The sequence below is a fragment of the Suricata suricatta genome, chromosome 6, assembly GCF_006229205.1.
Source record: "Suricata suricatta isolate VVHF042 chromosome 6, meerkat_22Aug2017_6uvM2_HiC, whole genome shotgun sequence".
Taxonomy (NCBI): domain Eukaryota; kingdom Metazoa; phylum Chordata; class Mammalia; order Carnivora; family Herpestidae; genus Suricata; species Suricata suricatta.
The window spans coordinates 70,856,364-70,881,985 of NC_043705.1; the positions used below are offsets into that span (position 1 = coordinate 70,856,364).

The window sequence follows — 25,622 nt, forward strand, 5'->3', positions numbered from 1 at the left end:
TATAAAATTTATAAGGCCACTGATAGTGTGAAAGATGGGCCATTAGGTGACTTTTACAGCCAATCTGAGTCTGACAGTGTGAAAATTAAAGTGGCCATTCATTTAGTCTGTAACAGTCTTTATTTCTAGGTACCTTTGGCATATTCCTTTGACCTACTCCATGACTTCCTGTAATGAGATTCATGAACACATTCCAAAATCAAGGACAGGTAATGAACTAATTAGCCAAATAGGTGTTTCAATTATGAGACTACACATGTTCTTGGGCATTTGTAGGAAAGATACTGTAAGTAAATCTAATAATAAAAGATATATGTTTGGGGAAGTCCTCATTTATCTGTATAAGTTACTGAAAGAACTCCTTTGCTAGAAAGTTTGAATTTTCTATTCAGTGGGAAATTTTCTGATCCTTTTAGCATTTAGAAATAGATTTGTATTTATGTCAACAAATAATGGCTTTCTATCTTATATCTCTTAATAATTACTAACTAAACTCTTATGCCACAATGCAAAAATATGTCAAAAAAAAAAAAGCATGCACTTCGGAACAAATTGGCCCTGAATTCAAATCCTTACTCTGTCACTATTTAGACGTGTGACCTTAAAAAATTTCTTTATTCCTTCTGAGCCTCAATTTTCTCATCTTATTTTGAATGAGGACCAATTCTCACAGAACTGTTGAGAGAACATAGTAATGTTATTTCATCATGTAGTATAATGTCTGTCCTATTAAAAATACATAATACAATTTTTTGAAATTTATTTATTTATTTTGAGAAATGGAGAGCACATGTACTCATGCAAGTGGGGAAGGGGCAGAGAGAGAGAGAGAGAGAAAGAATCTCAGCCAGCTCTGCAGTGTCAACACAGACCCTGGCCTGGGGCTCGAACCCCTGAAACCACGAGATTGGGACCTGAGCCAAAATCAAGAGTCGGATGCTCAACTAACTGAGCCATTTAGGTGCCCATAACATAACACCCTTTTGAACACCTTACTGAAATGTGAGAGGGCTTCCATCATAACGTCATGTTCAACCTGGAATCCTTATTTCACCCAAAATAGAGTGGGCAAATGGATCACCTATTTATATACACTGGTATATAAATGTATTTCAATGATTGGTAACTAAACCCTGAGACAAGGTAACAAATAAATCAAGTCAAATTCCAATCATGATTACCATCTGGTTCACTGGGCCTCTTAGACCTGCATAGATACTCTGGATTTATCTGAAATGACCAGTTAGTTGAAATTCAATGTGGACTCAAATGGCTACTACATTGTTCACTATGAGGGACATGGATGGGCCCAACTCATTACACAGCTGAATCAGAACAACACACTTCTCAGACCTAAGGACAGAGTGGGTCTGATTCATGATGCATTTCAGCTGGTAAGGTAATGCAAAATTTCATCGGATTTCATAGGAAGTAACTGATTCACAATCAAATATGCTAGATTTGAAAATCAAATATTCAGTGTTGGTCAGTCATATGAGATGGATCTGAATGAAGGTCAAACACCAGGCCAAAGCCTATCTACTGATAAGGTGGTTTGACCCACATGGTGTTTAAAAATTTAATCCAACATTTTATTTATTTATTAATATTTTTAATGTTTATTTTTGAAAGAGACAGAGAGAGAGAGACATAGAATCTGAGGCCAGCTTCAGGCTCGGAGCTGTCAGCACAGAGCCTGATGCAGGGCTTGAACTCACAAGCTATGACATCATGACCTGAGCTGAAATCTGATGCTTAACCGACTGAGCTACCCAGGTGCCCCTAATGCAACATTTTAAAATGTGGGGAAATTTATATAAAAATCCTGACTTCTGAAGTCTTTTTTCTAAGTGAAAAGATTTAGCAAATGTGGACCTTCATTCCCACAAAAAGGAAGGTGGAGTGGACAGATTCTTCCTGAAGCCAGGCCATGACTGTTCCATGTACCAAAGCCCCAAACTGTACACAAGTGGCCTGCTTCACTCACTTAGGGTGAACCCTCTAAGCATTTAAGCTTTTGACTCCAGATTTTAAATTTGTTTATGTGAGTGGCTTGCTGTTTTCACCAAATACCTATGTTATATGTTGAACAAGAAGTATTATATAGTCTTTCCCTTTATGATTTTAAATGTTAAATCTAGTGCACCATCCATTTATTTCTTCTCACATTGAAGAAATCAATATGAAATTGAAAGGGAAGTGAAGGAGGAATTGGCTACTTATATTTATACCTCTTCAGAATTTCCTAGAAAGACATGTATTTTCTTCCTTTTCCTATTTATCATCAGCAGAATAATATGGAGAATAAACCAGTTCATAAAATCAACAATGGGAAAAAATTGGAGTATTGTGCATTGTAAGCTTTTCCTGTTCTGAGAATTACTATACACAGTTTATTCAGTGTGATATATTATTTCCTTTCCAATGTTTATTTAGGTCAAATTGAGTGAGAGTAACCAGCAGGATACCTCTCAGGAGAAGCTTCTCCATACAACAGAATTTCTAGTTAGGAGAAACAGAGAGATTGAAAACTTAATCCTCAGCCCCACAGGTCTTAGGAACTAGTGGTAGCAGGGCACATTGGAGGCCAGGACTTGGAAAAATGCCATCCCACATCTGAGCAGATACATGATAGACTAGATGAGAAGTAGGCTATGGTTCATTGAAGGAGGAGGTTTGTTTGCTCAAAGGAGAAACTGAGTAGATTGCAGAGAAGATAGATTAAAAATTTAAGAATAGGAAGACTGAAGAATATTGACAGCTTAGCCAATGAAAGCCAACCTTTCATGTAGTTGCAAAGTCTTCTTTGCTATGTCTAGCCCATTCATGTATGAGTTGTCTAAATTTAGTGGAAGGAACCCTATAGTTACTAATGCATCAGTGGAAAAACAATAAGATTTGGGTGGAGAACTTAATGAAGTTAATTAAGAATACAAATTTTGGTTTAAAATAGATGAGTTCAAGTACTACCTCTTTAATTATTGTTTGACCTGAGGCAAATTACCTAAACTTTTTAAGTCTAAGTTTTCTAGTTTTTAGAACTTCTCTAGTCTTTAAAATTCCAATTTTAAGTAATAATATCTAATAAAAAGAGTTGTTTTGAGGATTGCATAAAAGAACACTGATAAAGCACTAAGCATAGCACCTGCTCAATGTTGGCATTATTAGTATTGTCTATTGTAAATTGTTTCAAAGATCATTTGTTGAATAGGAAGAAGAAGTGAGAACACAGAAATGCATTTCAAATAATGCAAAATTGAAAAGCAGCATAATGTGAATTTGTGTATTATTATGTTTGCAACTACATAGAAAAAATATTAGCTAAAAAGTGGGGGGATAAAGAGGAGGAAATATTCCAAAGTGCTATGAGTGAATGTGTAAGGTAGTGAAATTATGAGTCTTGTTCCTCTCTCTAATTTACAACTGTTTCATTATTTCCTTATATTAATTTTACAATAAAATTAACTTAATATGAAATCAATTTAAAACTCTCATAATAGGTCTAAATATTTTTACTTGCAAAAAAATACTACTTTCCCTCAGGAATATTTATCTTTCCTTGCCTGCTTTGTCAAATAACTATTTAAGGGTTAAAAGAAGTTATCAGTGATCATATTTAGTTTTGAAGACAGAGTTTGACCAAAGAATGGATATTTGTTTAAACTGTTTTTTTATACTAACTAAATATAATTTAACACTTGGATCTCATCTGAATTGAGTGGAATTAGAATTAATTTAATTTATTTAATAAATAAATTTATTTAATTTTAAGCCCACACCATAAAAAGAAGACCCAAATTGGTTCCTCGGGAATATAGTTTTATTTCACAAAAGTACCATTTAACTAAAATTGTATACTAATAAGTATATAACTGTATACTAACTAGATATAGATTTTTCCTGTTGAGTTAAAGTATACACTTATGTGTGTGTTTAGTTTTTAAGCTGAACAAACATTCAGGTAACATTTTGTGCAATGATTGGTGGTGAGGAGCTAGATTTTTATTAAACAATAATTATATAAGAAGAAAAGAAGTCCTCTTAATGAATGTTAAGATTAATTTTTTTTAAAGTAAGTAGGTATAAAAGTAAATAATGGTGTTTGTTTTAGTAAGAAACAAATTAGGCAGCAACAAATGAGAACAACAGGATTAATAGGAAGTAATTTTTGTGTTCGGTATTCTTTATTAAATCATGATCCTGGGATATTATACCTCGTTTCCCTGTTGCTGATCCTCTAAGGTACAGCTGCACTCTACACTATGACATTACACACGCGGGAAGAAATAGTGACACATGGTAGATTTATGTTTTAAAAAATATAGCAAATCATTGGGTCATAGTTCATATGGTTCAGCCCTCTGACATCAGACAAAAATTTTGGAAATTTTTCCAGAAGTCTATTTTAAAGCAGAAGATCATTGTGCTTAAGAAGAGTCAAGTCACAAAAAACGTTGGGTCTTTTTCATTTCCCTTCTTTCTAGTTTCAGTTCCCTCTTGTTAGATAAGAATTTAAAATTTTATAAACCTCAAAGAGGTAAGGCATTATGTTAATGAAAAATTCAACAGAGACATTCCTTGTTCTGGAATCTGTTTCCGTACCAAACTATTACGCTTAATCGTGGAGTTGGAGCTTACAGACCACGTGCAGACACAAGTCCTCTTAGAAACACATGCAAGAATCACTTTGCAAAAAATGACAAAATGATGGTTTATTTCTTCCACAGAAGAGACCCTAATGTTTTGGTATTCACAATAATAGTTTGTTGTTTGTTCTTCTCATAAAAGAAAATGTAGAGAAGGACTATAACTTTGGTATTTAAATATTCTAATAAAAGATGGAAATACTTGTTTTGTCCCACTCAGAAGAATTACTACTTCTCTTAGGCTCTAGGAAAGGCATTAAAAAAGAAAACATGCCACCTGTCCTCAAAGTTCCAAATTCACAGGGAGGAGCAACTCAAATCCAGAAATTAAATAATTAGAGAATGAGATAATATATTAAAACTTTGATATCATTTGGTACTAGATAGTAATATTAGCTACAATTTCATTTATAAAGCTCTTACTGTGTGCTAAGAATTCCTCTAAGTGCTCTACATATATGAACTCATTTAATCCTTACAACAGTAGAAGTTACTATCATATTCAGGCATAGGGAAGGCACCTGAGGCCCAAAGAGGTTATACAATTTGTCTAAAATCAAACAGCGAGTCAGTCATCTGGCTATAATGAACAGCTCCTGTCATTGCTCCCTATATCGTATTTATATTAATGTTAAGAACACTGAGATATGTAAGTGTGCATGTAAGACATGTAGAAGTCGCCAACACTTGTTTCGCACTTCAGAGCAGGAAGGTTGACCCTAGACAAAACCCTTGACCTGACTCACTGTCTCCAGCATGAAGTGAGCATCCCTGCACTCCTCAAAGGTCTGGAATACTTAAAATTGTTTTACCATGTGATGGACAGAAGGGATATTTCAGATGTCTCTGAAAACTTCAAGGTTTGTGTCACTTCCAGAAAATTCATTAAGTAAATATACAGTGTTTGGAGGATCAGTGAGACTTGGTCTGCTTGTGTGACCTCCTGGGGATAAACCTCCCAGAAGCTGAGGGAACTGGCTGATTGAGCACAGTCAACACCGAATGGTTGGAAATTCCTTGTTCCTTGTCACAACCATCCTGAGAGGATCCTATCAGGATTGTGAGCAAAATATTCCTCCTAAATGTGATTTTATCTTTTATCATTAATATTTCCCCCTCAGATAGGAAATTAAATCATATTTTTAAAGGAGAAACTGTTTAAATATGCTAAGTGGGGTCCAGAAAGAGAGAAAAAAAAGTACAAAGATAAGTTGTTCTGTGTTTGGGGAAGATTCACGCAGACAGTTTAGAGTTGATCCCGTTTGGTGTAGGAGCTATGTGATTACTAAATTTAGCCTCTCTGTAAATCATCCTGCGCTTTCTGCAGCATTACCTTCTCTGATATTTTAAGCCAGTGATTGACATGCGAAGCTGGAGCAATGAAAGCTCAGTCTGGGACAGGTTGCTTGGCTCGACCATCTTAAAACTGGCCTGATACCTGAACCAAGCTCCCTGCAGCCAGATGGCAACGGAACTCTTCTCTCAGTGGGTGGAATTCAGTGGAAAATTAAAGTAAATCTGGACATCGGTCCTGTTCTTTGTTCCTTTCACTTTGATGCAAAAGTCTTTGATCAAGCAAGACATTAGATCTAAAACCTTTCAGTGAGGACACGGGGGAAAAAGCTATGCTGGGAATTACATACCCATGTTTCATGCTCCCATATAGCAAGTGCTCAATAGATTTTGTGAAAGTGAGGTTTAGGTCTTTTTAGAGGGAGAGCTAAAAAGCATTGGCATGGTAACAGAAAGAGAGCCAGAGGGTAGAAACAGGGGGTGCCCAAGCTCTAAAAGTAATGTCTTTTAAAGATAAAAAGCGATGTGAAATATACATGCAGTCAAAACACCAATGATCATTTGTTAAAACTTGTTTTTTTTTAAAAAAGGGAAGGATACCTTTAAATATGCATATATTTACTTCTTCATTAATCAATACCACAGGCCGAATTTTGACCTCAAATCTCATCTTTGATGGGAAACTGATGACTTGGGGCATCAAAAGTTTATATATATCCTGGCAAAAAGGGATTGCAGTGGTTATGATAATCAGAAAGATGCCCAGTGATCACATGGATTATGTTGCCATTCAGTTTAGCAGTTTGCAACCCATAGATACTAACAGATGCCACAATGTTTTCAGTGTACGCTTTGATTTCTGTCCAATACCAGATTTCACAGTGTTACTGTTAAAACTCTCACTCTAGAGTTGAATGTTTTGAGAAATCAAATTTGTATGTGAATTAAGGAAAATTCATTCCTTAAAACTGAAGAGAAATGTCATTATTTTAGTAGAGAGTAATGTGATGGTGTCCATTTTTCCTGTGCCAGATTGCTGACAGGCTATCATAATTTCTCTCTGTATAACCAAATCTCAGTGAGCTTTTTGAAACCCTATCTTGAATTCTTTTTAAAAACATTAATTCCAGTTTTCTTTTTTCAGTACTTTCCTGGTCGTTGTGATTAAAGGAAAAAATCAGTTTTAGAAAAAAGGATCTTTTCGCTCTATTTTTCTCTTCTTTTTGTTCATGTTTGAAAGGCTAAAATGTAAACATCTTGCTGTCATATAACATAAAGAGATAACCATCTCTATACTTGTCAGAAGACGGATGATCTTACCTGCAGCAACCCACCTATGGGTTAGATATGATAACTCCGCATGTTTAATCCAATGCAATAGTTATGAAAATTTGTGGGTAAAGCTCATTTATGCTAGTAATCAATAATACATAACTAAATATTGTAGATTTTGTTCCCCTAAACATCAAAACTGCTAGTATTAAACCATAATGAAGAATTTCCTTACATAAATTGATTACTTCATCCATGTATTGAAAGTATAATTCTTTGCATGTTGCCTGTGAACCTGCACTGCTTGTAGGTACCAAGGATAAAGTAGTAAACAAGTCAATGATGGGTCCTACCTTCAAAGAACTTACAATGTATTTGTTATCAATTTTCATACATTTGTACAGTAAATATACTAAAATCAAAACAATGTAGTTTATAATTTAATTACCTAATCCTAGTTTTGTTATTCAACTGATACTTGAGATATTTAAGCATATATAGTGGCAATAACACGACATTAGAATCATAGGTTTAAATCTCATCTTCAAAATGGCTCATTATGTCACCTTGCACCAGTTGCTTAACCTTTCCAAGCTTCATTTCCACTTTTTAAAAATCAGGATAATAATGATCTCACTAGGTAGCTTTGACAGTTAAATATGATGTACAGAGACCAGTACAATCCCTACCATATGGTCACTACATGGTAAATGCAAATTTCCTACCTCATTCCTACTTCTCTGTTGTGTTTTTCTAAGCTATTAAAATGAATACCAGTTATTACTGACCTAACAATATTTGGAATCAAAAACCATAAACTAAATTAGAATCAAAACTAGTTAATATTCTATAGGGCAGTAAAACTCCAAAATTGTGGTTTCTTCTTTATGTGGACAGAAAATAATTTTATTATATCTTATCAGTGTTTCAAATTATAAAATGACTGAACCTAATCAATTGTGCTAAATTACAGTTTTCTAGACCCACGGAATCAGATGACTCTCAGAATGTCTGGTTAGAAGATAGTCTTAATGTGGGAATTAAAGCAGCAGGTAATCACATTTTTTAAAAAAGATCACATACCACTAATACAGATTATTCAATTCTAGAGTCTGTATAAGCCACTGCTTTTATATGTCAGAAATAAGCTCTTGTATTTATTGATTTCATAAAGTTTCTATTTTCATTTCTGAGTAAGTTAAAATTTTATGATTATTCTCCTTGCTAATATTTAATCATCAGTGGGGAAAAAAATCCCACAAATAATTTGGAAAGTAAAGTTACATAAAATAATTTTATAAAAGTTTGACAGAAAAAATGGTTTAACACATTACGTACTAAAAATAACTCAGGGGAGATTCTGTTATAGCAATTTAAAATTTTAATAAGAAAAAAACAGTTTTTTGTTTCATAGGACTTTTTTTTCACTTCTGTTCTTCTTATTACAGCATTCCAACAGATGTTTTAAAGATCATGGATTTCGTGGGTGCTCAAACAATAGGATGGAATTACCTTTTAGAACAATATGGACTGTCAATTTCAGGTGCTGAAAAAACCAAAATTTTGTATGCATTGTCAACCAGCAAACAACAGGAAAAGTTAATGAAGTAATTGCACGAATTTAACTAAATTGTTAAAAGTAAACTGAGACAAATTCTATGAAGTCACTAAAATATTGGCCACTAACTTCAAAGGCATAAAATAATTGAATCAGGATTTGATTTGCTTTGACTTTACTTCCTCAAAGTATATATTGACAAAATGCAAAAAGTGAAAACAAATATTCCCTAGTTATTAATCAGGTGACTGATACTAGACAAAAGTCTATGTTTTACTTTTAAAACCTTGGAGAAAAATTACCACAAAATCAACAAAAAATTGTATATAAGACCTTGTACAAGATGCTAATTAAAGTTCTTTGAGGGGCGCCTGGGTGACTTGGTTAAACGTCTGACTTTGGCTCAGGTCGTGATCTCACAGTTCATGAGTTCTAGGTTCATGAGTTCTAGCCCCGGGTCAGGCTCTGTGCTGACAGCTCAGAGCCTGGAGCCTGCTTTGGATCTGTGCTCCCTCTCTCTCTGCCCCTCCCCCACTCATGCTCTGTCTCTCTTTTTCCTATCCACCTACTAATCAGGTCTGACCCTACTTAGCTTCCAATATCAGACGAGACTGGGCGCGTTCAGGGTGGTATGGCTGTAGATTGTCTCTCTTTCTCAAAAACAAACATTAAAAAACTAGGGCGCCTGGGTGGTTCAGTTGGTTAAGTCTCAGCTTCGGCTCAGGTCAGGATCTCATGGTTCATGGGTTCGAGCCCCATGTTGGGCTCTGTGCTGACAGCTAGCTCAGAGCCTGGAAGCCTGTTTCAGATTCTGTGTCTCCCTCTCTCTCTGACCCTCCCCTGCTCACGCTGTCTCTGTCTGTCTCTCAAAATTAAATAAAAACCAAAAAAAATTAAAAAAAAATTTTTTTAAATTTAAAATTGTTTGAAATCATAAATGAATAAAATTAGTACCAGAAAAAAATTAAGATTTCAACTGGAACACTAAAAATGTTAGCCAGTAAAGAATTTACTACTTTTTTGATAAATTATAACTTTATCATGCATCTTTTTCTTATATTTTCTTAATATATTGGTATCCTGAGTTAATTTCCATTACATAACACACACTATGGGAAGTCAAATAGTCTTTATTTCTTCTGATTAATTGAACTAAGAATGGACAGAAAGGTCAACGGGACACAGGAGTTGGGCCTTTTCTTCATGCAATCTCCAGATATTCAAACAGGCAGCAATTAGCCTGGAATTTTTTAAGAGAAAGTGGGACCCATGTCCTTACAAAGTTGGGATTCATTTATATCCAGTGCATGCTTTTCCACCTAGATGGATCAGTTGCCTGAAATCAATATAATGATGTGCTCCTCAAAACATACAAATGATTCTATTTGTTCTCAAATAGCTTGATGAACTCTGTTAGTTTGAAAACTAAATAGTCCAGATTACTCGGTTAAGATGTGAGGGAGAAGAACGAGAAGTGAATGGGAAGGAGATTTCTCTCACTCAGACGAATTGCTGGGAGCATGTGTGAGCTGAGTGAAGTCCAGTCATCAGCCCCCTTGTCACGCTCCTCCTAGTTCCCTCACCAGCTCAGAAGAACTCAAATATAGTGAAGTGAAGCCATATATAGTGCATCAAACACATTTGACTTGCTTCGTTAATACGGTTTGTTCGAGAGGGAAATTTCAGGAATTTTGATGAGAGCTAATCCCCACTCTCAGTTCCCCTGTGGAAATGGCACAGTGGAGAGCTTAGAGGTGCTGAAAGAAATCTGATTGGAAGTGTTAGGGGAGCTTCCCTACAAAATTCTGTTGGCTCTGTGTCTTTTTTGGCTTTTCAACTTTTGGGAGAATCAGAGCTTACTCTAGCATCCTCCTGAGCCTAAAATGTCCCCCAGAATGAACCAATAATGATTTAAGTTCATTGGAAAACACAGGATGGCTTTGCTTTCTCTCACAACCCCTGCAAGGCACTCAGCCACTCCTCATTCAAATCCAAAATGTCACTTACGAACTATATGGAAAATACCCTGACTTCAAGAGCTGTGCAGTTTACTTTGTTCATCTTAGTGTCCATTTATGTCTTTGATTCCAGTCATCCCCAACTCCTCTTCCCTTGCGTTTGTTATCCACAAAGACTCAGAGTCCTCTATAAAGCATTGTGTAAGCAAAAAGAGCATTTCCCCCCCTCTCCCAGGCCTTTAAGGGATTGACACTCACATGGGACCAAAGAGAAACTGCTTTTAATATATATAATATAAAATGTGTGTGTGTATGTGTGTGTGTGTGTGTGTGTGTGTGTGTGTGTGTGTTTCCTTAAAAACTCTACAGGAATCATTGGTTGGGTTGTTTGCATGACTGTCCGTTCCCTCCTGAAATAATCAGACTTTTTCTGCAACCTGTGGCTTTCCTTTGTCACTAGAAATAATCTTTGTGCCTCTCTAAATACAGGTAGTACATTTAATAAATTCATGTTCCCACACATGAATCATTATGAAGATATAAACACATTCTAGGAAGATTTGAATCAACATACAGATGATTGACTTCCTGAAGGGAAGCTGGGCTGTTGAGCCAAGGCTAGGGTGGGGAGAGTGTCATCCAATCTATCTTGGACTGATAGCTTGAAGGTCTATAGATCTTTCTCTGGTTCCACAGTCAAAGAAAGGATACAGTTGGGATGGTCCATGGGCATGATCCAATATACAATTTGTTAAGATTGTTTTCAAATCATTTATTGGAATCTTTGAAGCATTTTTGACTCTAGATTTGATTCAGTCATAGTCCTACCAGAGTCTGTATAACATGTGACATCACTCTGGAATTGTGTGTACTTTTAAATAAAGAAACTGAAAAGTAAAGAATATTATTCCCCCCCCCCAAATAATATGTAACTAAGCAGTAAAATGGATACAATCTCTGTGGTGTCATATTTATTTACATAAATACGTAAAGTTCTTTCTTTTGTATAGTCAGTTATCTACCATAAATTTCCAAGTTTTTTATTCTCTTCCTTTTAGTTCCTTATTTATATGCATTTGTAACTTCTCAGGTTCTTAACAATCGAGTACAGAAGCAGATGTGGTAGTAGAAGTAGTGGTTTTAGTATTTGTTGAGAATGAACATGAGAATCACTGTGCTAATAATGTTTTAACAAATCAGCAGTTTTTTTTTAAAGAAGTGTATTGTACTTGACGTGGTATTTCAAAACATTTATGGTAGATGCCAAATCCTGAACACAAACTAAGACTTAGCTAAAGTTAGTTTTACTTCCCTTTATCCCAAATGAACAAACGAGTTGTGAAAAAGTTATATACAAGATGATGATAGATGTTGGAGAGAGCAGACACAACTCCATACCTCTCTGAATGCCGGCAGAGTCTAGGGAGAATTGTGTGGTGTCCGAAGCGCACTCAGAATGAGAAATCTTCCAGATCATAGGTGCCCAGAACCAATGTCTTGATCACTTTTAGGCTTTGTGTGGGGGATACTTCAGCCCTCAAGAGGCCTGCTTACCACTATGATAGGAATTTCTTGTCTTGGTTCATGTATATAGTTCTGCATTTCATTCTTTGCTGTGTCACTGGGTCTACTTGAGGTTCCAGAGAAGCAAGCAGAGATCTGATTTTCTGAGGGAAGTTCCTAGGTTTTTGTTTTGTTTTGTTTTGAGTGGGGGCAGGGTTCATTCCATCCTAACCACAAGAAGGACCTCCAAAGAGTCATGAAAGCTAGTTTTCCAATTGAACACTGATGTCTACCAAACATTTAAAACAGCCACAGGTTTACTCTGCAACACCCCTTAACTTAGATTAATTATTGACATTTCTTCCATTTAACCATGAGCCACCGTCTTCCATTTCAGCATGTAATGGTTTACAACTTTTACATTTACAGCCTTAAATCATTTATCTGCTACAATGTTTGCTTCCTGAAATCTTGATCTCATCAAATTCATGTTTCCAAATCATAAGGAAAAAATGGTGAAAAATATTATGAAAAAAGTAGGTTAGTTGGGTTGAAGCACATGTATGTTTTATGTAATTTAATACTTTGATAGTGCCAGATTATCTTCCTGAAAGGGGATGGTAATTAACTTTCTTTTTACCCATGTATCCTGTGCTTGTCAGTACCAAGTGTTAATCTTTTACATCTAGTAACATTTTCCCAGTAAAGTACAGCTTCCCAGGATGCCACTAGTTTCCTTTGATTGACACTTGCTTGACACATCTTTCTGTATCCTGTTACTTTAACTTTTTTCTATATTTAATTTCAAATGAGTCTTTTGTAAACAGGCTATACTTGAATTTTGTTTCCTATAATATTTCCCAACTTGGGCAAGCTCAGGCTTTCCCATCTGCCCTTTCCACTCTCAAAGGCATAAAACTGAAGCTTCAGATGCCCTCCAGATGAAAAACTGACTTCAGCTTTCTGCTTGCTTCTCAGAGTTTCTGCTTTTAATTAGTTTTTGATCCATGAGTATTTCTCACTCGCTTCCCAAGTCATCCATACATTCAAGCAATTAAAAAATATATTTTATTCTACATTTTAAATTATTCTTAGCAAGAAGTTCAATCAAGGTACCTAATCTAGCATATTTCCAGGAGTTATAATAATTTATTTTCTGATGTGCAAATGCCTAAAACTTTTACCTAAGAGGCTCCTTAGGATGGAAATTGATTTGCAGTATTGACTTCATAGTATTGATTTCTCATAAATAAAGTTGTGGGATGCCTAACATTGTATCAGGAAGGTAGCTGTATAAACACATCATTTGTTCAGGATTTAAATCAAGAAAGGCTTCCAGTATTCATAGGGAGAAATGGATATAAAGTCTGGGAAATTTAGACTTAACAAATAAGATAGAAAAAGAAAGTGACTATGTTTCAATCACTTATGCGAACTTTACTTTGCCACCATAACTTGAAGATCTTTTGCTACTTTTTTCTCTTTTTCCAAAAGTTTTCATCTTCTACCATGTTCCTAAAGTCAGGAAACCAGTTTTCTATTCTCAGCACATAATTAATTCTCACTTTTAGGTATTTACACATACGATTTCCCACACTTCAAAGTTCTTGCCTCCCTCTGTTGAATTATGCAACATTTCTCTCTTTCAATAACATTTCAGGTTCATACTTTCGTGAAGAAATTCCCATGCTAAAATCATGTGTAGCCATCCAAACAATGTCTCAGTTACAATTACAAACCCCATTTTATTTTACTTTTTCAAAGTACAGAGAGGAAGAAAGAAAGAATACCAAGCAGGCTCTGCACCAGCAACCCGAAGCCTGAACTCATAACCTGTGAGATTGTGGCCTGAGCTGAAACCAAGAGTTAAATGCTTAAGTGACTGAGCCACACAGCCTCCCCTACAAACCCCATTTTATTTTATTAATGTTTTTGTCTTTTTAAAAAAATGTTTTATGTTTATTATTGAGACTGAAACAGAGTATGAGTGGGGGAGGGGCAGAGAGAGAGGGAGACAAGCAGACTCCAGGCTCTGAGCTGATCTCACAGAGCCTGACCCATGGCTCAAACTCATGAACCATGAGATCATGATCTGAGCTGAAGTCACATACCCGACCGACTAAGCCACACAGGTGCCCTAAACCCCATTTTAAAGTAGGCAGAGTAAACTGTCTATGAAAAGACTTTAGGCATACAAAGAACATTATTTTTTAGTTTTAAAATCTTATTTCTCATTAAAAACTATTTTCTAGTAAACTGAGCTTGGAAAATCTTTTGTTGCTTGTTTGTTCATTTTTGAGAGAGAGAGAGAGAGAGGGAGGGAGAGAGAGAGAGAGAGAGAGAGAGAGAGAGAGAGAGAGAGAGAGAGAGAGAAGGCAAAAGCAGGAGGGAAGGGGCAGAGAGAGAGACACACAAATCCGAAGCAGGCTCTAGGCTCTGACCTGTCTGCACAGAATCCAACACAGGTCTGGAACCCAGGAGCAGAGCCCTGAGATCATGACCTGAGCCTTAGTCGGAAGCTCAACTGACTGAGCCACCCAGGTGCCCCTGAGCTTGGAAATTCTAACTCATTTCTAATATTTGAGGAACTTTTTCTAAAAGAGAAACAATTGTCTTCATGGCACAAGGCTATTAGCATATGTTTTTATTGCCTTTCTATTCCTGCTCCAGATGTAGGTCCAAAGATTGATGTAGGAATAATAGAAGCCTAAACAGAGCTTTTTAATCTGGCAAGGGGTAAACAGGTACAGATAGTTACGCTGATAAGAGAAAAGGTCTGGTCTGAAACAACTATGTGCAATTCATGTGAACCAGACAGAGCCCAAAGGAGTCAGGCCCTATGTCCTGGGCAAATTAACTCAACGTACACTCAGGGACTAAATTAGGGTTATTTAAACAACAGTGAATAAGTTGTTGGTTAATGAGAGAGGCTCGAGAGCATTTAAAGGTTTGTATTTTTTTATTCTTATTCTAACTTGTGCCTTATCTATAGGCACTGTTACGACACTACTGATCAAAAGCTCTGTTTTATTTTATTTTTTTCTTTTTCAAAGCATTGTTTTGAAAGTAATGTTCTATACTCTAGGAAAACCTTTACCTGGTAGAAAAAGCATATTATTCTCCTAGTTTCAGATAACTGTTTCTCTGGGAAGCCTCACTGTTTGGATTTTAAGGCCATGGGGGAATATACCAACTATTGTCTCCTCCATCTCACAGAGGACCTAGGTAGAAATAACACCTGCAGTGTTGGCCTTGCAAATCCAAATCTAAAACATGCTGTCTAAAAAAGGGAACCTCTTGGACTTTTTTTTCAAAACACATCTTCTCTTATCCAGTTGCCTTTTCTTCCATAATTTCACCATTACAGATCCATTCCTTTGGGCTGATAAAAGTTAACGTATTATATTGTAACTCATTAGTCATGCTTTAGTGTGACTTCTTAATTTTTTTAAATTAATACTTAGTTCTTTATAGCTAGCTGAGAAAAGAGCTCTAAGGGGAAAGAGAGAGAGAGGGAGAGGGAGGAAGAGAGGGAGGGAGAGAGAGAGGGAGAGAGGACTGGTGTGGGTGGGTTTGGGAATAAGGGCCAATACTCCAGAAAATACTGGTTTGGTAGGAAGCTCTGGAAGGCAGTATCTGTTACTTACTCAAGGGTGTGGTATACAGATAGCATTTGATAAATATTTGTTGACTGTGTGAAGCAGCACCTAGAAGCACTGAAGGAAAATAGAAAATAGGACCTAGCAGAAGCCAGAGACACCTGCTTGTCAATGTTGCCCCAGACCAGTCCTGCTAGTACATATGCATACTTCTGTGTCACGTGGTATGCATTATGTATATACCTCGTGTGCTTGTCCTGACTGCCTCAGTGTATTGTAAGCACCTTAAAAGCAAAACTGCAGCTCCCGTTCTGTTTTTAGCTCCCTTTGGTGGTGTGCGCACCACGGGCACTCCGCAAATGTTGCTGACTGACAGCCTGTGCTGGCAGCTACCAGCCAGAGGGAGGAAATAAGCATCTGAGTCATCCCAGAAGTCAGCCAAGAATCACAGGGAAGTGTAATTTTCTGCATAAATATTACAGTACCTTCTCATGTTCAAAAACAAACAAAGACCTGAAGGACATATTTAATGGGAATGAAACTTAGGGAGGCTCTGTTTTCACATAGCTGTTAGAAATAAAGAAAGGAGGAGGAAAACTGAATCCGAATCTTCAGGACCGTAAACATCTACCTAGAAAGAGGAGGTTAGTAAAAAACTCCAGCTAGAGATAATTTCTAAAAATATCTTTTGAATCTTCTGACTTTTAGAGAAGTCAGAATGGTTGGTTCTCACAGCCTGGAGCAGGGCCCACCATCCCTGACACTTTCTAGACTGGCGAGGCCCCAAGTGATGCAGGACTTAGATGTCAATATCAAAAACTCGGTTTCCTCAGGACAACATTGTTTTAAATTACTGGATTGGAATATATCAGCATTGTACAAATTTTTTGCTTTCGCATTGTACTTTGCAAGTCTAAATTTTTTTTTTTTGCATTCAAAACACATGGTATTAAAGTTTCGCCAGTCACATCTAATAGTGATAGTAAATACATCCTTAGTGCTTTTTTGTACCAGTTTCTGTCCAAAGCGCGTTTGGTGTGTTAATTCATCTTTTTCTCACAATAACCCTGAGAGGGTGGTCTGTCTCCTCAATTTATAAAGGAGAAAATGAAGCCCAGGGAGGTTAAGCAACTTGCCCCAATCACAGAGACAATGGTTTTTAGGATATTCTCAGAGTGCACATGGTCAATCTAGAACGTTTCTTTCACCCAACAAGGCCCATATCTATGAGCAGTCACTTCCCATTCTGCCCTCTCTACAGTCTTAGGCAACCACTAATCTACTTTCTCTATGGATTTGTCTAGTGTGAACTTTCCATATAAATGGAATAATTCAATATATGGTCTTCTGTAACTGGCTTCTTCGATGAACATTTATGTCATTTATACTTTTTGGCTATTATGAAAAATGCTGCCAAGAACATTAATGTACAAATGTTTGTATAGACATAAATTATCAATTATTTTGGCTTTATACTTAGCAGTGGAATTGTTGGGTCATTTGGTAACTCTATGTTTAGCTTTTGGAAGAACAGCCAGACTATTTTCAACACAGCTGTACTGTTTTATATTCCCACCAGCAGTGTATGAGGCTCCAATTTCTCTACATCTTTGCCAACATTTATTATGTCTGCCTTCTTGATTCTAGCCATCCTATGCATCCTATTAGCATCCTATGCCTCGCCATAATATGAAATGGCATCTCATTGGGATTTTGATTTGCATTTGCTTTATGGCTAATGATATTGACCATCTTTCCATGTGTTTATCGGTTATGTTTATGTCTTCTCTGGATAAATGTCTATTCAGATCTTTTGCTTATTTTTAATTGATATATTTGTCTTTTAGTTTTGAGTTGCAAGAGTTCTTTATATATTCCAGATAAAAATCCCTTGTAAGGTATATGATTTGCAAATATTTTCTCCCGTTTTGTGGGTTGTTTTTTTACTTCTTGATACTATCCTTTGAATTCAAATCTTTCTTGATACTTATCTTCAACTTTATTTCTGTTAGGAAGATGCTGTTATAATGAGTTGAATTGTGCACCATCCCCTCCCCCCAAATTTACATGTTCAAGTCATAGCCCTCATTACCTCAGAATGTGACTTCCTTTACTTGGAAATAAGATCTTTGCAGATATAATTAGTTAAGATGAGGTCATCCTGGAGAAGGGTGGGCACCTGATCCAATATGACTAGTTTTCCTTACTAAAAGGGAAAATATGGACGCAGGTGTGCACAAGGGAGAATGTCATCTGAAGACAGAGGAGGATAGAGGCCTGGAACAGATCTTTCCCTGATGCCTTCAGAGAGAGCATGGCCCTGCTGACTCCTTGATTTTGGGGCTTCTAACCTCCAGATATACTTCTGTCACTTAAGCTACCTAGATTGTGAAGACTTTTACAAAAACCTTCACAAACAAATATAAATTCCCAATTTAATTTTCCATTTTAGTAGTTATTTCCAGATCAGAATTTGAAGTTTAATAATATAGCATTTCTTGGTTTGGAATCCTGATTACATTGATCAATTATATGAAAAGTTACATTGAATTGGGCTCAGTCTTTACTCTTCCTGTGACAAGTGTCTTAGGGTTTAAAGAAATTATCAATATATTATCAAAATATATCAGCATTTATAACCTTCAGTTGACATTTAAGCTGCCTACTTGATATTTTGGTTGCTTAACCCTCCCTTTTCCCTTCTGAATAATAAAAATGATTTTGCCCAAGTCCCCCAGCCTCTCCCATATGAAACAGAGAAGTGATCCTAAAGTCAGCATTCTTAAACTCTGCTTTGTTTAAGAAACCATTCATAGTAACCTTGGTTTTATTTCCATTGGTTAGTTTAGAATGGACAAAATGCAGTTTTGGCAATCAAAACCTAGGAAGAATCTTAACGGGAGATTTTTGAGAAAAGTTTCCTTGATCTTGAGGAAGAGACACCAAAGAAAATGTTCCTTCTGCCTTCTCTGATGCAGCCCCCTTTTTGTCCACCTGACACCCAGTCTTTCAGAAAATTGCTCACAGACTGAAGAGAGTGAGAAGCTGGGTTCTTGGTGAGGTTGGGAGCTGTGACTAAAGACTGTTCTATCTCTGCACTTATATGAGATGATCAATTTCCTTAATGCCCATGCTAGTTTGATTCAGCATATTGGTTTTTGTACTTTAAAGCATCTGAATTACTATACAACTGTTCCTTTTTAATAACCTTCCAGTTTATTTAGCTGACTCTTTTTGCTAATGTCTAAGCTTTATAAGAACTCTGTTGGATAATTATTCTGCTTTCCTTAGTGCTCTAAACATTTCTTCATTTGTTATTACTTCAAACATCACTAATTGATGCAGAGCATGTGTGTTGCAAATAGAGAACGGATGTAATGAGATACTGACTCTTCTGGTCCTTAAAGTGACTGGGTAGAATCTGGAGTAGCTGTAAAACTCATGGTGGTTGCCTTCGTCCTGGAAGCAAGCGTCATCCTCCATGTATTCAAGAGTGCTGAATAAATATCATTTACAGATGTTTACACTGAATTAAGGTATTGTTTAGCTTATTTCAAAATAACTAGAAAAGATATTTAATAATGCTAAATCTAAAGATCACATGGAATCAATAAATAGGAATATCAATTGAATAATTAATGGAACAGTTTTTTAGCAGGCTGAATCTAGTTAGATTTCTCTTGACTTTATATCCTTTTCGTGTATTATTGTCATTGGCTCTAAATTTCCTGTGGGAATAGGAAAACAACAGCAACTTTAGAGGATTGGTTTAGAACACAGACCACCTGACTTCTACTTTGTGTCTGCCATGGGGCTGTGAGTAAATTCTCCAACCTCTCCAGAATTCATCTTATCTGTTAAATTGAGACTTGGATTAGTTGATCCATGGCAGACCAAGTTCTTTATTTTGATTTTTTAAAAATGTTGCTATATCCATTGACTAGCAGATTTGCTGCCTCTTTATAAATAAGTGCTATTTGTTACTCAGGGAGCTTATATATTTTTTTCCTTCCATGCCATTTACTATATATTACATTTAGTCCTCCAAATTTTTAGTTTTCAAATGTTAAATGGTAGACAAGCAAGAATTTTGAAAATAGCAGATGGGTATATAGATAATGTCACACTATCTCCTCCAATAATGAAAAATAATTTCATAGTAAATTTAAGTAATATATCCTTAAAGAGGAAGCTGTGTGTAGGAGAAGAGGAGGTTAAAGACTGACACAGAATCAATAGGAAATTTGTGAAATTGTGTTCCTTCAAAAAGTCTTTTTTTAAAAATTTTTATGTCTTTATTTTGAGAGAGAGAGAGACAGAGAGACAGAGAGTGTGCAGGGGAGGGGCAGAGAGAGAGGGAAACACAGACTCTGAAGCAGGCTCCAGGTTCTGAGCTGTCAGCACAGAACCCGATGCAGGGCTTGAACCCACGGATTGTGAGATCATGACCTGAGCTGAAGTCGGATGCTCAACTGACTGAAGCCACCCAGGCACCCTTCAAAAAGTCTTTATGAAGTCAAATGTAAAACAGTATCCAAACAAACAGAAATACCCACAAAGAAATCCCAGAATAAAGCAAAACCCTACAATTTGAGGATAGCTAGAATTCTGAAACATTTTAGTTGTTCACTTTTTTTTTTACCTCCATTACAAAGCCACAAGTTTTTTTAAATAGTTTATTGTCAAATTGGTTTCCATATAACACCCTGTGCTCTTCCCCACAAGTGCCATCCTCCAATACCACCACCTCTTCCCCCCTCCTTCCCCTTCAACCCTCAGTTAGTTTGTGTCCCTCTCTGTCCCCAACTCTCTTTCCCTCTTCCCCTCCCCCTGGTCCTCCATTAGGTTTCTTTTGGTCTCCTGTTAGACCTATGAGTGCAAACATAGGTCCACAAGTTTTAAAATGTCCTTAATGTCTGTGTATGTGAGTGTGTGTGTGTGTGTGTGTGTGTAGGAATCAGAGGGATGGGAGGCAAGAGGTTGGCAAAAAGCATAAAGAAGTTATTTATCTCTTTTTCAAAGAAATCTCAGAAAGACATGATGACCCACCTATATTTGCTACAGCAGTGGTGAAACATTTTTACCACAAGTCTCTGCAGAATTAAAGTATTTAAGACAAAACATAAGATAACGTGTTTCACACTTAAAAGCCTGATAGACTCTAGCTTACAGGTAAGGTGAGATGAGGTGATTTAACACTCTGTGGAGTTTTAAATATCTCTGATACTAAGTGCTTTGATTGCAAAAATAACTCCAGAAGAACAGGACATGACCTAAAATATAGGGACAGGTCTCTTTTTCTGAGCAATATAAGATGCAGAGTCCTTTTAACAAAATCCAGCCCTGCGTATACTATATAATATCTGAGCACTGATGGCACCAACCCTGTGGTTTACTTCCTGTTTGGGGTTCTGAAGTGGCTGGGGGAGGAGGGAGCCTAAGGGCTCTGATTAGCTTTAACACAGTAGGAAGAGGGCAGCTTTGAGGTATCCTACCATAGACATCTCCTCTGGACAGATCACAAATACACCATTCAATATAGAGATGTTCTCTGGCAGAGTTTCCAACATTCCAAATGAACTAGAACTCCTACTACCATTGCATCTGTTGACGTATTCATTCATAAATTATTTATGGTATACTCATCTTGAGTAGGACACGGCCCTTAAAAAGACAAAGACCCTGCCTTCATGGAGCTTGCATTCTTGAGAGGGAGATTGAGAATAATGTAACTATGAACAGAAACATTGTTTCAGAGAGTAATGAGTACTGTGAAGAAAACAGAGCAGGGCCCAGTCTTTAGAGGACACTATGTTTGTGGCCATTTTCCGCTGTGTGGTCAGGGAAAGGATCTTTGCAGAGGTGACTTTGAGCTGAGACCTAAATGACAAGAAGAAACCAGCAAGCAAAGTACCAGGCATAAGGGATTCTTCTTGAGCAAGGAAGATGCAAGAGGAATGCTTAACAGTGCTGGGCAAAATCTGGGGACTTCCAGGGGCTGAAAGAAGGCCTCTGTGGCCAGAACATCGTTAGCACGTGTAGATAGGTGCCAGAGTTAGAACCAGAGTTTCACTTTTATTGTTACTGTGATTGGTATCCCTCGTAGGTTTTAAAGCATGAGTGGAAAGTGGGTTATTTAACACAATTGACATTTAAAAATACAATATTGCACTTCGATTGTACTTCTTTCAAACCTAATTTTTAATTCCGTTTGGGTCAAACGGCACCCCCGGCATCCCTGTTTGCTCAGGCTGTTTGCGCTCGCCACCGGATTGTTTTCACCCGGCGTCCTGCTTTTGACAGCCATGGAGGAGTGTGTGACAGTTGGCAGGCGCAGTGAGGCACAGCCAGAGCCAAGTCGCTGCAGGGGCCAGGGCTGCGGGAGTGGAGGAGGGGAAGGAGCCTGTGGCTGCACGCTGGGAGGGCCAAGGCTTTCGCTGAGAGCGTGGCGGCGTTGCCAATTCGAACAAGGCATAAGGAAGCCGTTCCCTACAAACTCGGGGCTCACTGGGGCCCTGATTGTATACCTGGATTTGACATTGAAAACAATGCCGGCTCAGGATTGGAGGCAATGGCGAGAATAGCGGAGGCGGCAGCGACTAAGGGAGTTTCCGTTTCTCCAACCTTGCTCCGCCAGGCCTGGCCGGGGGCCCCAGCGGCTGCACCCAAGGGAGCCGCAGGTGTTGATTTAAAGCTCGGCTCCGGCAGGCCTTCTGTTCACAAACTGCGGCGCCCGCAGCTCGGGGAAATCCAGAGCCAGGTTTTGTGATCCGCCTGCATGTAGAGGCCGCGCCCGGAACTGGTAGCCAAAGGACTGGAACCCGGGAGTTTCGGACCCTGCGGGGGTCTCCGCCCTTGCACCAGTTGGCTGTTCGAAGACTGCTAGGAACCACTCAGTTGAGGGCAGGTGACCCACAGCCCCTACTCCCTCGGTCCTTGGTGAAGTAAGCAATCTGGAGCCAGTCTCCCCTGGGAAACCGGAGCTTCGCATTCAGGGGAGCGACCTCCGCCCACACGTGCGAGTTCTGCCTTCAGATCGCCGTCTCTTTGGCACCTCCAAAGCCTAATTTCACCGTGCCGTCCGAATTACCTATCCACTCACGCTCCATCACATAACCCTTAATGCTCAGCGGGACAATTCTCTCAGTCCTGTGTGCCTTCTGTGTCTGTTTATTGTCTGTCTCTGGAATGTCCACTGCGCAGGGCAATGGTCCCTGTTTTGGGGGCGCAGTATTGAGCTCCGCTGCCTAAGGCTTGGCGGGGCCGGGACGCAGCAGGAGGTCACATTTGCTATGTGACAGAATACCATCCCATAGCACAGACGAGCTAGAGCAGCCCCACTTCCTGGAGGGGCGGGGTCTCATCGGGCCCCCGCCCACAAGCCTGATGCCAGCTCTAACCTGCTCCTCCTCTTCCTCTCCCGGGAGTCGGCCTCCAGCTGTGCGGTGTTTTCTCTCTCAAGCCTCCCTCCCTTTCTGCAGCTGTTGCAAAAACCCGGAGCAGCGGAACATCAGAGGGGCGGACCGGCGCAGCCCCTCGCAGCACCTCCCCAACAGCCTTCCGCGGCCGCGCTGGGCATGCTCAGTCGACAGGGCCGCTTCAGTTCTTGGAGTAGGAAGCTAGGGCGCTTCGGCTGTAAGGAGCCGCGGCGGGGGGAAAATGGATCCCTTTACTAACGGTGAGTAGGCAACCGGAGGCGTCGGGGCCGGGACTCTCTGGGGAGCAGAGGGACATTGGCTGTCGTGACACGCGGGGTCGGTGGGGCTGCAGTAGCCCCCCACTCTGGGCTTCCCACGAGGGTTTGGGGGCGGTGGATGCCGATTGGGGGAGGCAGCTGGAGGCTGGAGTTGGGGGGGGGGTGCGGGCAGAGGCCGGCGGCGGACCAGGGTCTGGCGTGAAGGTCAGTGCCACTGCCTGTCGAGGGTCTGGGGGAGTTGGATGCCGCCAGACCCGCTGCGCGGCCAGGTAGGCGAACAGCAAAGTTTGGGTTGCTTTGCGCAGTGGAGGGGAAAGTTGGCTGCCCGGGTTTGCCCCTGGATAAGGCGTGTGTTGGTCTCGGCTGGCTCCTCGACCGGAAAGGTTAAGCCCCTGCCACTGCCAAACCAAACTTCTGTGGTGTACCGAGAGCTGTCCCCCTGTCCTTCCGCGAGTTGCCAACGTGACTTTTCCTATAGGGAGGGGTGGAGGGTGGGGGGCTTTGCAGGTTAATTTCGCGGAAGGAAAGGAAACTTGCAGAAAGGCTTGCATCGTCCTGTTCGGTGCCCAGTAGGTGCCTGCCCGCATTGTCACCCTCCTGGCTGTTACTGAGGCACTCCGCAGGGCATTCAAGCTTCCTTTCACAGGCTCCTGATAATACCACTGTTTGAGTCCACTCGTTAAATATCAGAGGTCCGTCATGGTGATATCACAATGTGACTTGAGAGGGGACAGTCAAAGCAGGAGCCCGCTGGATGCCCTGCAAACAGCCACAGCTCTATACTGAATGGGCAGAATAAATCCCACCCTAGTTAAAACCGATGGCTTTTATTTGGACCAGAAGTGCCAGAGTCACAATATAAGGGTGAGAAGCCTTACCATTTTGTGGTGTTGAGTATATAGATTCCCTTTTGGAGCAGAAAGTAGGAAAACCGCCAGTAGGAGAGAATTCATACTAAAATTAGACGATTCAGTCCCTGGTTGACATGTGTTTTCTTGCGGGTGGTTGGTTACTTCAGGGAGACAGTTAGTTGGTCGTATTAATAGAAGCCAACGTCTACTCCTGGTTAGATGGGTCAGTTGCCACTCAAGAGACAGTGTCCCACTATATCCCAAACCCTAGCCAGACTTTGTCATATGCTGTGCTTCATTCATGGGACTGCGAATTACTCGAATTACTCGTTCTGTTCTTGTCCTTAATTCAGAATGCTTTATTCTACTGCCATCTTCCTGTCTGTACTGTCTAATTAGGCTTAATGATGACAACTTTATTCCTGAATTTTCTTTCTCATTCAGGTTCTATTTATTATTACTATGGCTCTAAGAATAGTCAGATAAAGATACTAAGAGAATTAAGGAAGATTTGAGCTGAAAGTAAACTTTGTGACCATCTAGTATTTTAGTGTAAAATATGTTGATACAAATCATTAAATCCTTTCAAATGAATATTCCAAGGCTTTTTCTTTGTCCTAGGTAGAATACTTGGAACTTTCATGTTGGTAGGATTTTAAATGTGAACTTTCACTTAAATAAATTCCACACAAGGCTGAGTTGTCACCCATTTGATCAAGATTATTGCTATCTGATTTGGTGGATCTGTGCCTCCAGAATTTTAAAGTACATTCTCAAATCTGTGAACTGGGGCCTTTTCACCACCTCTTAAAATATGTTCCTCTAAATGTGAGTATTTGCCAACTGTCACATTTGAGAAGGGAATGGAAAAGTCCCAGACAAGAGAACAAAAAGGAAGCGGTGCTTCAACTTTATGTAGGAAATTGGATTTTTAATCCTTTTCCTATTTGTCTTCCAGATTTTCAGAATCTGCTGGAGACAGTTTGACAGTGCATCATTTTAATGTGTTAATCACTCCTTGGAGGCTTATCTAGTGTCCTTTACAAAGATATAGAAACTATAGTATCAACAAAAAATTAGCTGCTAGCAGTTTGAGGTGCTTTTCAGGTTTAAGGTGGACTGGTTATTTATTTCAGAGCTTTTGAAGGATAGCTGTAGAATTTTCTAGTGTCTTTAAACAGGACTTGGTAAAGTGGAAAGTATGTTTATCTTTGTACTTAATCCTACTCAGTACAAACTAGTTCCT

General features: G+C 38.8%; 1 protein-coding gene and 1 pseudogene across 1 annotated transcript in view; both read left to right on the forward strand.

Annotated features, from left to right (window-relative positions):
• The window catches only part of LOC115293469, a 40,265-nt pseudogene extending 17,852 nt beyond the window's left edge, over positions 1 to 22,413 (forward strand).
• A 249-nt stretch (positions 22,414 to 22,662) lies between these two features.
• Positions 22,663 to 25,622, forward strand: part of LNPEP (leucyl and cystinyl aminopeptidase) — a 90,599-nt gene continuing 87,639 nt past the window's right edge. The window contains exon 1 of the mRNA XM_029942636.1: positions 22,663 to 23,507. Coding sequence (XP_029798496.1) covers positions 23,489 to 23,507 — 19 coding nt within the window. The 5' untranslated portion in view covers positions 22,663 to 23,488. The remainder of the gene's footprint in view (positions 23,508 to 25,622) is intronic.